This window comes from Strongylocentrotus purpuratus, unplaced genomic scaffold (genome assembly GCF_000002235.5).
Source record: "Strongylocentrotus purpuratus isolate Spur 01 unplaced genomic scaffold, Spur_5.0 spur5_scaffold_1, whole genome shotgun sequence".
In the NCBI taxonomy this organism is placed as follows: Eukaryota; Metazoa; Echinodermata; class Echinoidea; order Camarodonta; family Strongylocentrotidae; genus Strongylocentrotus; species Strongylocentrotus purpuratus.
In genome coordinates this window covers 11,655,331-11,670,779 of record NW_022145594.1, presented here as the reverse complement: position 1 = coordinate 11,670,779, position 15,449 = coordinate 11,655,331, and the positions used below count along the sequence as shown (strand labels likewise).

General features: G+C 37.1%; 1 protein-coding gene across 1 annotated transcript; it reads right to left on the bottom strand.

The window, feature by feature from the left end:
* Positions 1-96: 96 nt before the first annotated feature.
* On the bottom strand, positions 97-12,516 carry LOC105446011 (caldesmon-like; the record flags this gene model as incomplete). The annotated part of the gene is made up of 7 exons (XM_030978517.1): positions 12,488-12,516; positions 9,215-9,707; positions 8,221-8,288; positions 7,220-7,509; positions 6,171-6,730; positions 1,060-1,112; positions 97-136 (listed from the first exon to the last, which is right to left on the bottom strand). Coding segments are annotated over exons 1-7 (1,533 nt in total), but the record flags the coding sequence as incomplete, so codon positions are not given.
* Between the last annotated feature and the right edge of the window lie 2,933 nt (positions 12,517-15,449).

The following is a 15,449-nucleotide window of genomic DNA, read 5'->3' as shown; positions in this document are numbered from 1 at the left end:
TTTTGTTGTTGACTGTTTGATGTATGTTTGTTTCTTTTGAGCAGTTGCAGAGAGAGGGGAGGGAGAAAGAGAGAGAGATGGTGGGAGAGGTAGACAGAGAGCGAGGGAAGGCAGTGGCGGATCCAGGGGGGGGGGGCCGGCCCCCCCCCCCCCTTGAGAAAAAAAATCATGTAAAATCACGTGATTTTGACCTTTTTGGGGGGTGCAAATGAAAAAAAATACGAGGACCCCCCCCCCCCCAAAAAAAATGTGTTCACTACCCCCCCCCCCCCCCTCCCCCCACACTGAGCGATTTTCAAATTTTCGGGAGCAAAAAAAAAAAAAAAAAAAATAGTGCTCACTACCACCCCCCCCCCCTTATTCTGATGTCTAACGCAGAATACACTCCCAAAATCTTTTCTTCTTTAACCAAATTCCCGAAGACAATTTTTGCTGATATGTCTCTGTTTTTCCCCTATTTTATAATATTAGTTTTTTTCCGCATTGACCCGTAAACCACTTATTTTCTTAAAAACCATAACAATCTTCTTTACTATTTCTACAGATTCTATATTTTCAACAATTATTGTAATATCATCTGCATATAAAACTTATTTACTTCCATTCCTCCAACTTCAAAGCATTTAATAACCTCATCATTCCCCACCACTGCTGTCAATGTTTCAGCAGCGAGAATAAATACATAGGGCGAGAGTGTATATCCTTGCCCGACTCTTCGCTTTAATATCAAAATAACCAGTAGCAAAAAACACATTCATAACACAGCTATTTATATTACTGTAAACAAAATGAGGGACTGAACCCAAATATTTGTAAGACTCTAAAGAGGAAAGTATGAGATAGGTAATCGAATGCTACATGTATTTCAAAATCAATTGCAATCAAATAACTTTAATCTGAGTCCTCATTCAGAAGGCAGAACTCATTAATTAAACGTACCGCTTCTCCAATGTTGCGATTATTCTTATAACCCACCTAGTCTACGTGTATGACTTCCGGGTCTTTCCATTCCTTCTCAATCAAAGTAATAACCCCTTGTTCTTGTGATATGGATAAATGGGGGGAGGGGGGGGGGGGTACTCACATATTGAAACATACGGGTGTGTCCCGCTCTAAAGGGTCACTTTATCACCCCAAAATCTCCAAACATGGGTCGAGGCTTCAGCGGCACACCCTATCCAAACCAAATCTGAGTACACCCCCTTCCCCCCTCCGGTAAACTCCCCATGTCATAGACTTCATTTACACCATCTAGTGTGTGTGTGTGTATTTAGTTTTTACAGACGTGTATCAATCAGATATGATTATTTACGTCTGGGGACCGACCTTTAACGTCACCATCCGACAGACGTGACTCAGTTTCGAACCAGCGTCCTCGGCTGAATCAGTTTGTAACTTCCACTGTTAGCTGGATTACAGGCGCACGCCACAACGCCTAGTTACACACACACACACACACATACATCATCTACCAATCATTTCCAATATTTAACCATGCAAAACTTAAGATAAAATTCAACCGTAAGGCCATCATTCCACGGAGACTTGTTTAATTTCATATCCTTCAATGACCTTTAAGCACCCATCTTTTGCTTTTCCTCATATAAACTTGTATAAAACCGTCTTATCATCGCCAAAATGATGTTCTGCTTAGCCCGCGAAAGGGGGGTTCGGAAATGTTGGCAGTCCTCAGATAGGGGGTGCTTTCAAAAAGAGGGAACAAGCATACGCGTACCCTAAATAACATTGAGTGGGGGGGCGGGATAATAATACACACCCTTCGTGTTTAGCTTTTAAATTTTCCTTTTCTTTTCTTTTGCCAATTTCTGCGCCCGGTGAAAAAAAAAGGTCCAGAATCTGGATGATTAATTTTTCAGTAATCTCCACTCTCCACAAGTGCGCTTTCCACTGTTTCCCCATGCTTACTGCAAGCTGGAGATGACTTGATCCCCAAATTCGACTGGGCGTACGTCGAGTTCGTTGATAACGCCATCTTCGGCAGCTTGGAGCAAGTGTTGGGAATATCTTAGAGATAAAAAGTAAGCTGGGCGTACGAGTTTGTTGATAACGCCATCTTCGGCAGCCTCCAAGCAAGTGTTGGGGAATATCATAGAGATAAAATGTATCAAATTAAACTGGGCGTACGAGTTCGTTGATAACGCCATCTTTGGCGGCGTGCAGCAGGTGTAGGGAATATTATAGAGATAAACAGTTTTTCAAGTTCCCCTGGCCCCTAAAACAGATAAAGTTGCACTTTTTTGTTCAATAAAAAAAAAAAAGACGGACCCCCTCCCCCTGGCGCAAGGAGGGGGGGGGGGGGGGGGGGGGTTGAGTGTTGATTCAGCGCTAAATATTTTCTCACGAATTTGGAGAGAGAACAAAATTTGTGCTTTTTACCCCCCCCTCTCCCCCCCCCCCCCCCCCATTTACTTTGGGACTTACCATTTTTAGTTTGTTAATAATGTTCGACTTGGTGTGCTTGTTACAGAACATTTGCATGAGTTATTTATTCAATATTTTTATTTATATCTTTATTTATTAAAGAATCGTTCATACGTACAGGATACATAAAACTTCAGGATACAGATTCAGGATACCCGGCCTTCTATTTGCGAGTCTCACCATGTCAAATCGTGAATTGCATTTTCCAACTTTGAGGATGCTTCAGACATGTTAGCGATTCGATTATAATATTTTGTTTGCCTTCAAGTTCGAATTCGGTGATTCAGCATTTACACGGCCGGCAACAAAAATGAGCCGGGCTTTGTTAAGTTGAAATAATTATAGAGATAGGAATAGATTTAGTATTGGTTTCAGATTAGGTTTATGGTAAGAGTGAATGTGATGTATAGTTTGGACTTCAGGGCTAAGGTGAAGAATTCACTTATTATTATATTAGGATATTAACACTAAGCATATCTCATGAACAATTGCCATTTAATTTTGTTTTGTCGTGCCTTCTGCATTTCCTTTCTTGAAGGACAATCTAGAATGGCACTTTGTTCGAGTTTTAAGTGAATAAAACAATAGGAGTAAACATGTAATTTATAATTTTGTCAACTTCACATTAAGGTTTTGAAGTTTACCGTGATATTCTAGCCCTTTGGGGAGCATTTACTATTTAACCATTCACAATGCCACAATTTTAATCATGCAGTTTGTAATGTGTGCATGTTCCCACCTCCCCTTCTCACTTTCTATTTCCCCTCTTTACTTTTGAATACTTTCTTTATCTCTATTTCTCTCTTCTATTCCCCTCCCTCTATCTAAAAGCCTCTCTCTTCAATACACACAGAAAAAAACCTCTTTCGCAAACGCTCCTTTTTCCTTACATTTATTATCATTTAAACCTGCATAATATGCCACTCACTAAATGTTCTAGTTAAGGCGAGGGTGAAATCTATGTCCCGTCCCCCAGGGGGGTGTTTCACAAAGGTTCTAAGTCAAACTTAACTCTAAATTGGACTTAAAAATTATGGAGAGCCATTTGTAGCCTCAAAATAAAATATATTCGAAAGCGAAAAATCAAGTATTTTAGATTTTTTTTAATACAAATTCCACATCAAGAACATGAAATCTCCTTGACTATAGAAAATATAAATGATTAGAATCAACATTTTATGCCTTTTAAAATAACTTTTACACAATATTTTCAAAGATGCTAACGGCTTTCCCTAATTGTTAAGAATCTTGTGAAACACCCCTCTGGTGTCATAAATACCTGTCCTCTTGGATGACAATGATTTAAATTATACTAATAATATATTACAAATATATATCAATAAGTATACCCTCCCTGCATCTTGATTTACTTTCGAAAACACTTCACACAATAAAGAAACATCAATGCCAAATGAATATTTAAATGATTTATTAAGCACTTTTTATGTAATCTATATGATTCTCTTGCAAGTAAAATCTTATTAAGCTGATGAGCGATCTTGTAGAAAAATATGTATTAGTGATATATTGAGGAAGACAAAGAAATGGTATTAGTAGCTTACGTATGTGAAATTAAATCAAAAGTTATGTCACTTTATTTCTTACATAATGTTCTGAATACTATCTACAGAAATTTCCTCCACCATTGTAATATATTTGAAGACAATTTCATATGACTTAACATATCAAATATGAATTCCAGGATCAATTAGAATTCACAAGAACTATACAGCAAAATATACATTTGCAATTCGAGATTACACAGAAATCTAGAGTTGCTTGATTTGGTACGCTAACTATAAGCCGACATGATATTTTGCACGCAGATACGCCTGCATACTGTCCATGCCAGTATTGTACATTTACGTTCAATGCGAAAAGTATTGCTGTATATACAGAGAATTAACGACTAATGTAATGAGCGTAAAGTATACATGTTTTGTATTGTTATTAATATAATTATTAATAAATTAAGAAAGTTCCTTACATCGTCTATATCTGAATTCCAATTGTTAACACCACATCTATGTACAGGCAAATGATTGTATGTTCATGAGACAACTGGTTATATGTTTTACCGTATTTACCTTTATCTACAATGTTTTATCTACGTGTTTTAAACAAAATAAGTTTTTATATTTGCATGTATAAAAAAAACATTTATATGTAAATATTTTAGGTACTAAACGATTATTTTGAAAACTAAAGAGAGGTATATTTTTCATCTTTGACAGTTAATGTACTAGCTCAACACTAAACAATTACCTTTGCCTTTCAATGATATGTTCGTAAAAATGATTCGATTCATAGTTACTTTACTCACCAGGCGAGCTCATTTCATCTACCATTAAATAGAACATCGTTTGCACAAAAGACATTTGTATTTACACGCAAAAGTTGTGGAATTCTCTTTCAGATAATATCATACAGTGTAATTCGATGCAAATTTTCAAAAGGAGACTTAAAAGCTTTCTTCTGAAAAAGTGACTAGGCTATTGCATTCCCTAATCAAATATAATTTGTAGTGTGACTTAATATAACTTTGATTGTTTACTTTTAACGGTATGCATTTATCATAGTTTTGCGTTTAAAAATGATTTTTGTATTACTGAATCAGTTATTGTTATTGTTGTTTTTTCACATTAAAAAAAAAAATCACAAATAATTGGTTTTACAGGGAGGCCTACACCCTCCAAGCTCTGCCTTTAGTCCACCCATTGTTTGGCGTTTAAAAATGATTTTTGTATTACTGAATCAGTCATTGTTATTTTTTTTCTCTAATAAAAAAACACACCAAAAAACATAATAATTACTTTTACAGGGGGAGCCTTCACCCTGCAAGCTCTGTTTTTCAGTCTGCCCTCCTTCCCTTTCAATGTCATGTTTTTGTTAATGTATTGTATTCTGAAATTGATCTAGGCCTATGTTGTATATTAATATGTGAATATGTAAAAATGTACAATCATTTTAAAAATGAAAAACTAAAACAGGAAATAAATTGATTTAAATTGAATTGAAAAAGGTTAGACAAATTGACATAGGCCCAAATGACAACTTACCAGCCTCGATATACACAATTATACGCCTATTACGCCAAGATATACGAGTATAATTATATGAAAACAGAGACAAACAAAATATTAAAGAAGATACATTTATGATATAACTATATGTATGTACAGTGTGTTGGATACATATCTCTTATGTATGTTATGCATTACTTTCATATGTATTATTCATTCATTTATTTCGTTAGTGTTTCATGTATTCATTTATTTACTTATCTATTTCAAACCGGCGGTAGATACATGAGAAGCAAATAGCGTTGCAGCTTTTTTTATTTAAAAAAATCGATTCTTCTGCTTCGAATTATGATTTCTTTTCAGCAATTAAATGATATATCAAATGATATAAACAAATCAGCTGGATTTACTTTTTTCGCTTGCGACGTTTTACGTCTATTGCTGGACGCTTCATCAGGCCGACAATATCGGCGAGTCTTTGAAAGGTTAACAGAGAAGGGCAGTTCGTTCCTCGACCACAGCACCATGTTCATGGGTCAACAATCATTTGGTGACACAGACCAGTCGGCCCGCGATGAAGCGTCCGGGAGTAGATCTGAAACGTCGCAAGCTAAAAGAATGTAAGTAAACTTGGTTTGCCGAAGGTTCTCCGGTGATTTCTTATAACCTGAATGCTTTCTGGGAAACACCCATCATTATTTTTACAAGTAAAAGGAGGAATATTTTCTCCGGGGATGTATCAATAAGAACGAGTTGAGAAATCAGATCTTCTCCGTCACTTAAGATTCCACCTAGTACATGACTTTTATCCAAGATGGTGGATTCCTCGTTAGGTTTCTCACCAGAAGATACCAGAGGGGCTATCCCAGACATGTCTTCAGGTAGGACTTGCACATCATGGCTGGACGATGGTTCAGCAGGTTGAATGCTACTTACATCGGTCATATCATCACCAGCATTAACTTCTCCAGAGGACACGTCTTCAGAAATCACTGCAGGTGCATCAAATTTTTCTGTACTGCGCTTCAAAGACTTGTCAGGATGTTGACTCCTACTTCCATCTTTCAAGCCCTCCTGGGTTTTGGAAGCCATGTCTCCTGTATGCCCATCTCGTGGAGTGTGGTCACTGCTTGCTGTAGTTCCCTGAAGTACCTTGGTGTCAGTATGTCGTTCGGTCCGGTCCTGTTCTTGAGAGGTCCCATCTCTGATAGAGAGCTGCTGATCGTCGGCGTCTTCGTTTACATATTCAGCATCGATCTGTGTATCTGTTGTATATGGCAAATAGTAGGAAAAGTGGTTTCTAAAAACATATCTAATCGCGGTTATCATGATTATGTAGAACTTATCAGAGTGAATTTCAATTTTCTAACACGGCCGGGTTAATTTAAGTTCATGATACAGTAATAAAGGCCAATTGTTCTTTGCAGAGAATGCTTTAAGATACACATAAGCATATTTTTTCGCTTGTACACAACTATTATTGAGAAATAGTGAAACGGAAAATAGCACATAATCTTTTTTCTCTTCACTACGTCAACTTACCATCTATTCAGTAAAAATAAAAATGTCTTTTTTACATTTTCTCAACATTAAATCGACAACAAATTATCGGTATTTTGAATGTGGAAAATAGACTTCAATTTTAAAATACTATCTCTGAACTAAACACATGGGGTGTATTGCAAATGTGCCTATAAATCTCATGTTGCCAAAGTGTTGATTTTGGTCTTTCTTCCGAGAACATCATACATTACCTTCCCTGAGAAACTGTTCTGCAAGGTTGACCAACTTGGCAGCTTGCAGTGCCTTCCTGAGCTCTACCCGTTCATCTTCCCTGGATACACCTCTTCTCCATTGGTTCAGCATATGACGAGTTCCATCACTGGTAACACGGTTGAACCTCATATTGGTCATGTGTGCTCTCTGTATATCACCCTGTAGAAATCCCAGTTGACCACCAAGGCTGTCAATCTTGTCTTCATCGTAAAGTTCGACAGCTATCTGCTTTAAAATGTCTGCAAACTCATCATCTGGGTGCTCCTCTCTAGGATGGTACACGGTAATAAAGAATATAATTAAAAACCTGGGGGGGGGGGGGGGGAGGTCAAAGGATATAGGTATGATGTATCACGTTAAATATTGATCAAAATCTTTGCTTAAGTGAATTTAAAATAACGATAGAAAAAAAGTTCTTCCGATGATAACACCATACTCAACATGCTTAAATCAGAAATTGGAAATTCATTTAAGAAATTCACAGACTGGAATGCAGCTAAGATTTTGTTTTTCTTTTTTCTTATCATTTGGTTATTGAATTGTAATATTTGCTTAACTTCTGCTTCTTGATTAATCATTAAATTAAAAAGAAATTCAAACAAAAATGAATTTGCTAAGTGATTTGAATTTATGGAACATAAGTGCCGCCGTATATTAAGAACCGTTATTGACCGTCTAGCACCACTCATTTTGAATAAGGCAGTTATTTCGTAGTAATGTCACTACAAGATAAAATAATAATAATAATAATAATAATCTTTTAAAGTCCACTCCAAATTTTATTTAGTTAAACCGAAAATGGAAATTCTTTTTGCCCAATTGATCGTGAGCCCGGCAGCCACTGAGCAGCGCCAGATCGACGTTGCTCTATCCCTTATTGTTGAACGCCAAACACGGTAGCAGCAACTCCCATCTTTAAAGTCGTTTGGTATGACGCGGCCGGGGTTGTCACGTAAGAAGTAAAGTTATTTCATCTCACCCTGCTAGTAATGTGTCACTGCCGGCTTCCCAGTCCTCCGGATAAACTATCCTCGAATGATGATGTGCCTGTCATGAGGGAATGAAGTCAGTTTGAATGAGAAACACAAATATAGGAGAAAACATGTATAATGATCTCTCGCGTTCACTCCATCTCTATTATTAAAAAAAAAAAATCTCAAGTGTAAATAATGTATTACATTGCTCGAGTTTCCCTGGATAATGTAATCGAATTGCGTTATTTCTTTGTTCAAACAACAAAGTATATTTATATATCAATTTAGTTTTTAGAAAATTTTGGGCAGTGATAAGCTTACATTTTAAAATATTTCCAAAAGAGCAAAAATGGGGTGATAAGCTCCACATAAAAAGCATTTCAAAATGTAGCAACAAATGGGATGACAGTTAAATACTGTAGTATAATGTTAAAACGAAATAGAGTTGAAAAGGAAGATGATATTGGAAATTAAAATCTTACCACCCTGAGCCTGTTTTCCAGAAGTCACCCAAGGAATGAAACTCCATTGAGGTGTCTTTGCTTTCTTGATCTGCTCTGCTGATCGCATCTCACTTTCTAGTTGAATTTTGGTTCTCAGCTTCCAGGTCTCTCGCTCAAGTTGTTCTACTGACCGTTTTTCCTTTTCAAATCGCTCTATGTCTTCCTCTCTTTCTTTTTTTGATTCCTCCACTTCCTGTCTTAGAGTCGTCTCATTTCGTTCTTTCTTTTCAAGCATTTATGTCAAACTGTCTACACGCTGTTGCTTAGACTCGATTTCTCTCGTCATTTGTGCTGCCAGTGAGCGCTTCTCCTGTTCACCACTTGTTCTGTTTTCCTCCCCTCTTTTCTTCAATTCCTCCACTTGCTGTCTTAGAGTCGTCTCATTTTGCTCTTTCTCTCGTACAATTTCTGTCAAACTGTCTACACGCTGTTGCTTAATCTCGATTTCTTTCGTCATTTCTGCCGCCAGTGAGCGCTTCTACAGTTCACCTCTTGCTCTGTCTTCCTCTCCTTCTTTCTTTAAGTCTTCAACTTGCTGTTTTAGAGACGACTCGTTTCGCTTTTTCTCTCGTACAATTTCTGTCAAACTGTCCACACGCTGTTGCTTAGACTCGATTTCTTTCGTCATTTCTGCCGCCAGTGAGCGCTTCTCTTGTTCACCTCTTGCTCTCTCTTTCTCTCCTTCTTTCTTTAATTCTTCCACTTGCTGTCTTAGTGTCGTCTCATTTCGCTCTTTCTCCTCTAGCAATTCTGTCAAACTGTCTACATGATGTTGTTTAGACTCGAGTTTCTTCGTCATTTCAGCTGCTAGTGACCACTTCTCTTTTCCAGCTCTTGCTCTTTCATCCTCCTTTTCGGTCTGTAATCGCTCAACCTCAAGTCTTGCCAGCTTTATTACATTCATCAGTTCATTTATTGCTAACCTTCTGTCACCTGCTTGAAGGCATCCACGTATGAGGTCAAGCCACTGCAACCTCTCCCTATCTGAGCTAATGCGATCAGGCGGAGCAAGTTCGTAGATATTAGTGATCCCGAGATGATTTAAATCAGTTTTCAATTTTTCGATTTCTTCACATCTCATGTTAGAAAATATGGCACATAGAGGGACGCGACCTTTCCAATTGAAACATATTCAATGAGTTCATTAGAAATGACATTTAATGTCATGATGATGTTATGAATTCTATTTACCACACATACGTGACCTTATTTCTTTTCTTTTTTTTGGGGGGGGGGGGGGGGTGATGTACTTTGACACAAATGAATGGAGAGAATCTGCAATGCTTCATTCATCTATGTTTGTGGTTTGTTAATTTGTCTCATTAACTTCGTTGAGTGGCATTGTTATGAATATATACCGCCATATGTGAATTGTGAATAGAATGGGTGAAATGTGATGAGAGAAGTAGACGAGAGACGGCAGAGGAGTCGGGGTGAGGATTGAACCTTAAGAGTCAGGAGATATACATTTACAACTGTGAAAATGGAAATTAAATTTAGCATTCATGGTAGGCAAATGAGTTGAGGTAATCAGGATAATATACAGATAATACACATCAGTGAGGGCATTAGTAATAATAACCCACACAAGGTACCTTTGGAACAGTTTAACACGCCCGAGGCGATAGCCGAGGGTGTTTGGACTGTTTCAAAGGTAATTTTACTAATGCCCGAACAAAATTATGTGTATTATTTGTTTCATAAAATTATGTTGTATAACATGATTTTACTAATGTGCGGTCATTAGTAAAATTACATGTTAGGCAAAAAAAAAAATGCCTGGTCACGTGTACGCTCTCAACCAATAATTTGATTAGGAGCCGCTTCATCATGTTATAAAACAGCCTAATGACAATGTGATGTTATGATATCGTTTGATTACAACAACTGCGACCGACAACAATAAAATGGAACATGATGGGAAATCTTAAGAGCGGTCGTCAGTGTAAAGACCAGTGATAATGTTAAAACTATCATTATGAAATAAATAAATGTAGTAAAAATCACGTTGTGTTCGATTTATATAATACGGGGTATTTGATGTGAGCATTGTAATTATTATATTTAACTGTTAATCACCCCATGCCTCATAATTGAAAAGAATTGTTATCCTTCAAGGTACTATGTCCCCTTTGCAGCCAACATCAAATTATGTAGAACTTTGCAGGAATTATGAATATGTCATGTTTGTCCTATATGTGAAATCTAAACGTTAGCAGTGTCCTAATAATCAAATTATGCAAGGAAACCGTTTACTTGCTAGACTTCACTGTCAGACACTATTGAGTGACAATTTTTTTTTCCTCTCTTTGGTAATAACATGCATAAAATGAGCTGTAAATGGTACATGAGCTTTTGTCTACATTAATAACCCACTTCTTGTAATGGCCAAAATTAAACTGATTGAATCTTTGCGCAGCACAAAACATACGACCATTCGGTACAATGGTCTGAAAATCAGATTATTACTTACTGGCCCTATAGCTCCAAGTCGATTCGACAACTAATAGTCGTTATTTTCCTACTTAAAGACATTGTCAAGCCCCCCCCCCCTTTTTTTTAGGGAGCTTCTAAATTGGTATTTATTTTCAAATGCCATTGGAATTTAACCTTTTCATTTGTTTGGCCTGCAAATGGGACATAGTACCTTTAATGCATATTAAGTAGTAAATGATATATTTTAGGATAGACAAACAGATTGGTGGAAAAAACTACTGAGCATATCGTCCTTGTTTTCACGAAGTGACGGTAGTTAGTAAAATCGTCACGCAAAGTGAATGCAATTTTTTTTCACTACCGTCACTTCGTGAAAACAGCGACGATATGTTTTATCCAAATATAACGTCCTGATGGTTTCGTCGTGCTCATGTTGAAATCGTTGGCTTTGGGTTGTACTTAAGTTTCATACATAGGTCCATGGTTAGAGTAACAAAGTCGACCATTTGAACACGAGAGCGGGGTAGATGTTTTGTGGGAATGTTAGATAATACACACCATGATGTTTCAAATAAATTACAAACCGAGTGCAATTGAGTACATATATACACAGAATAAAATAGAAAAATGAAACTTGTCCAAAAATTTCAATGGATTTGATGATTATGAATCAAATGTAAATGAGGAAATAGTGTAACCCCACAGGACTATTATATGATATAGGCCTACACAAGATGGGGTATAAGTATCAACATGCATGCACTTCACGAAGGAATTTACAAAATGAGCGGACGAAGGGCGTGTTAGAGTCCACGATATCGACTTGATCGGATTTATTGATGTGTAATTAAATGCGTGATAATTTTGAATAATGGGTAATATAGAAAACTAAGATAGCCTAAGAACTGGATATCAAGATCATTATTGCTTGTAGAAATGTGCGGATAATATGAAATGAATAATGGTTGTTCCTCGATTGTTTCATGTTCTAGTGATACCTGATTAAAAATGATTATGTATCAGGTGTCACTATCGTTAGAAACATGTAACTACACATTTAATATCAGTGCAAATGACTCAATCATTATATGCAAACAAAATGTACCAACCTGCATATTTAAAAGCATCATGCATGAACGTAGCCTGGCTCGTAGTGTTATTCATTTATTCATCTTGTCATTTTATCCATTCTTTTAATCAATACGGATTATACGATGGCGTATATGGTGTGTATCAAAAGTGCAATTGCTTATTAATTCACAATTGTTTGAAGATACACCTTCATACGTCTTCAGTATATTGTCCTACCTACCAGGATTAGGGCCAAACTCACCTGTTACCTCCTGTATCACCTTGATCCATTGTGAGCTAAATATAATATTATCCGGGCTAAAGATAGAAATGGGAAAATGCACCGATTCAGAATCATTATTAATCACGCGATGATGATTATAGGGTTAATGATAACAATGTGCTTACAATTTGATTCTGCATCCCAAGCTCCACCCAAAGCCGACACCACCCCCCCCCCCCACGAGAAATAAATTGTATGTATTTTGTATACGCTACAACGATTATAATGAGCCTCCTAGTTCTATGACATGCACATTTTCTGCAAAGCAAAATTGAAATTGTCTCGCCCAGTCGCTCCTCTCCTTCAAAATATGTTAGAAGATGCAGTGTTTGCTAGCGCTTTCATATTTTTGTGTATAATAGGCAACGAAAGCAAGAAGGCATACGCTTCTATTTACCAATAGATGGGGGAATACCTTTTCCGCCTAAAAGACAATAAGTTATTTCAGTAAAGCTTTCCGATTGTAAGTGCAGTTTAAACTTTCTAAAGCCTAGATTTTCTCATTATTCTCTGTAGTTAGGTGCTACGCTACTTTATATTATACCCACCCCCCCCCCCCCTCCAAAAAAAGGCGTATGTTGCAGATACCATGCGTACAATTTGACTCTGCAACCCGCCACTTACCGAAGGCCACCTCAAAGAAAATAATTTGTATGAATTTCTTATAAAATACAACGATTATGATAATCGTTCTTACTTCTTAGTGTTCTAACTTTGGTTCTAACATGCTAGCTTTCTGCAAATCAACATGCACATTTGCTCGCTTAGTCGCTTCGCTCCATCAAATGTTCAAAGATGCAGTGTTTGTTAGCGCTCTGACAAATTATGTCCAGAATAGGCATCGGACAAGGGGATAGGTGTTTTAATTTACCAATGGATGGGGAAATAATTCTTGCACCTCAAAGACAAAAACTAATGTAATAAATATTATAAGACCCTGAAGGAGCTGGATGATTATGCGACGGAGCAAAGCCACAAATATTTTTATAATGATTGCATGTTGATGCTTGAAAATATCTATTTCTAATGGACATTACGCTTCGTGTTAGGTGCATTTTTTTTTATAACGGATAATGTCTTTTCTACCTTTTCTTCTTTATAGTTGTGTTTCTACCTTTCTTTGCGTTTTTTCCGCTCCTTAAAATGCCACCCGGGGAAAGTGCCATCTCTGGCTCCCCCGTTTATACGCCATTAGTGATTAAAAAAAAAAATTGAGTTCATTCCCTTCTATATTGCTCCGGTTGTCTCATTTTCGCTCGCTGAAACATTGCCAGCACAAACCACTGACCTCTACCTCCTAGACTGATCATCGCCCATTCCCGCCCGTGATAACGCTTGAAGTGGGCTCGCACGCGTGGCCGCCATTTTACACTTCCAAGAGCGATACGGCTCACTATACGTTACGTACTAAAAGGCTGTATTGTCTGACCATTCATGAATATTCATGATTTTGCTTACCTCGGCAAAATGCTTGCCTCTACTGAATGGAAAATTACGGTTGGGGGTTGGATGAAATGGACATAATGAACAAATCAGAACTGATCTATGATAATTCATGCTTCATATCCTTCGTGTACTTGACTTATAACCTTATAATCGCGTGGTAAATTGAGTCCAAAGTTCGACTTGTTGTACATGCGTTATATAGGCAATGGCGAAATTGCGACCTATTTTGATGAAATTAAGGTGGGTGAACTTTCAAAAGTCAATGAGACATGAGGGTTCCAATGAAAGAGCTAGTGATAACGTACGTCGGGGTGGATGTGCTTTTCGTTTAAACAAAAAATGAATTTGTAACGATTTTTTTGGTAAAAGTCCATAAGCTAACATGTTAGGCTGCTGACTCTGACGATAGGGGGCGTTGTCAAATGAGACTAAACGGAGCTATATGTTACTTCTGAGACCGAATTTTAAAGGGCCACTCTAACCCAGCTAACATAGCCTTTTAAAACATGAATACACCTCTACATATTTATATTCCAGCCTCTGATTTTTCAGAAAATCTCTTAATTGACCAAAACATGATAATAACCATCCATTTTCACAGATCTCACGCTTGCTGGTCTACGCCCTCGAAAAAAAGGTAATACGGTCACGTGGATTGATGACGCATTTGACGTCATTGCGGGCATGTCCGATTTGATAATTTAATAATTAGGAAATTGCCAGAAACGAACTGGGAATATCAACTGCGGATTATTTTCGGATAAACGTCTTTTTTTTCTCCAATTAATGTCATACTTTCTTATAGCCATTTTAATGCCTAAATCTCCCTCCTGCAGTGACGTCACATGCAATTGCGCAATACAGTTCCGAAACTGGGCTTTTTTTCTGAGCGTTTTAAATTGTCATTTGTAAAGCTAGATTCCTGAATTATTGATGATTTCTAAGAAAAATCATTGACATGTTCGAAATCTCCGTCAAAGATTACTTTACATGTCTTTTTTTTCTTCATTTTTAGGCCGGTTTGGTTAGCGTGGCCCTTTAATGTCACCATCCGAAAGACGTGACTCAGTTTCGAACCTGAGTCCTATTATTATCAGTTTGTAGGTTAAATCAGAGAGCTGACCGTGGACATTACCGCTACACCCCATATGGCACATGTTATGAGCATCTAAATAACTTCTTCGTGCAAGACACCCATTAATTAAGAGGTCATGAAGAAATGTGAAAGGGAAACGCGAACAATATCAGCAAGGGGCTATACAAAAAGGGCATTTCAGAGAAGCACATTGGTGAAAGTTAGGGCAATTTTCAACTCATAGTTTGGATAATACTTTCAATTTATAATGATATGTTATAGAAATATTAATGTTCGTTAATATATGTACATATTATGTAAAAACAACATTTTGACATAAAGTTATTATTGCTTGTATATTTCGTATTATACCTTAAGTTTATATGTTCTTTTTTATTCAGTTATCATATTTGGAAAAAT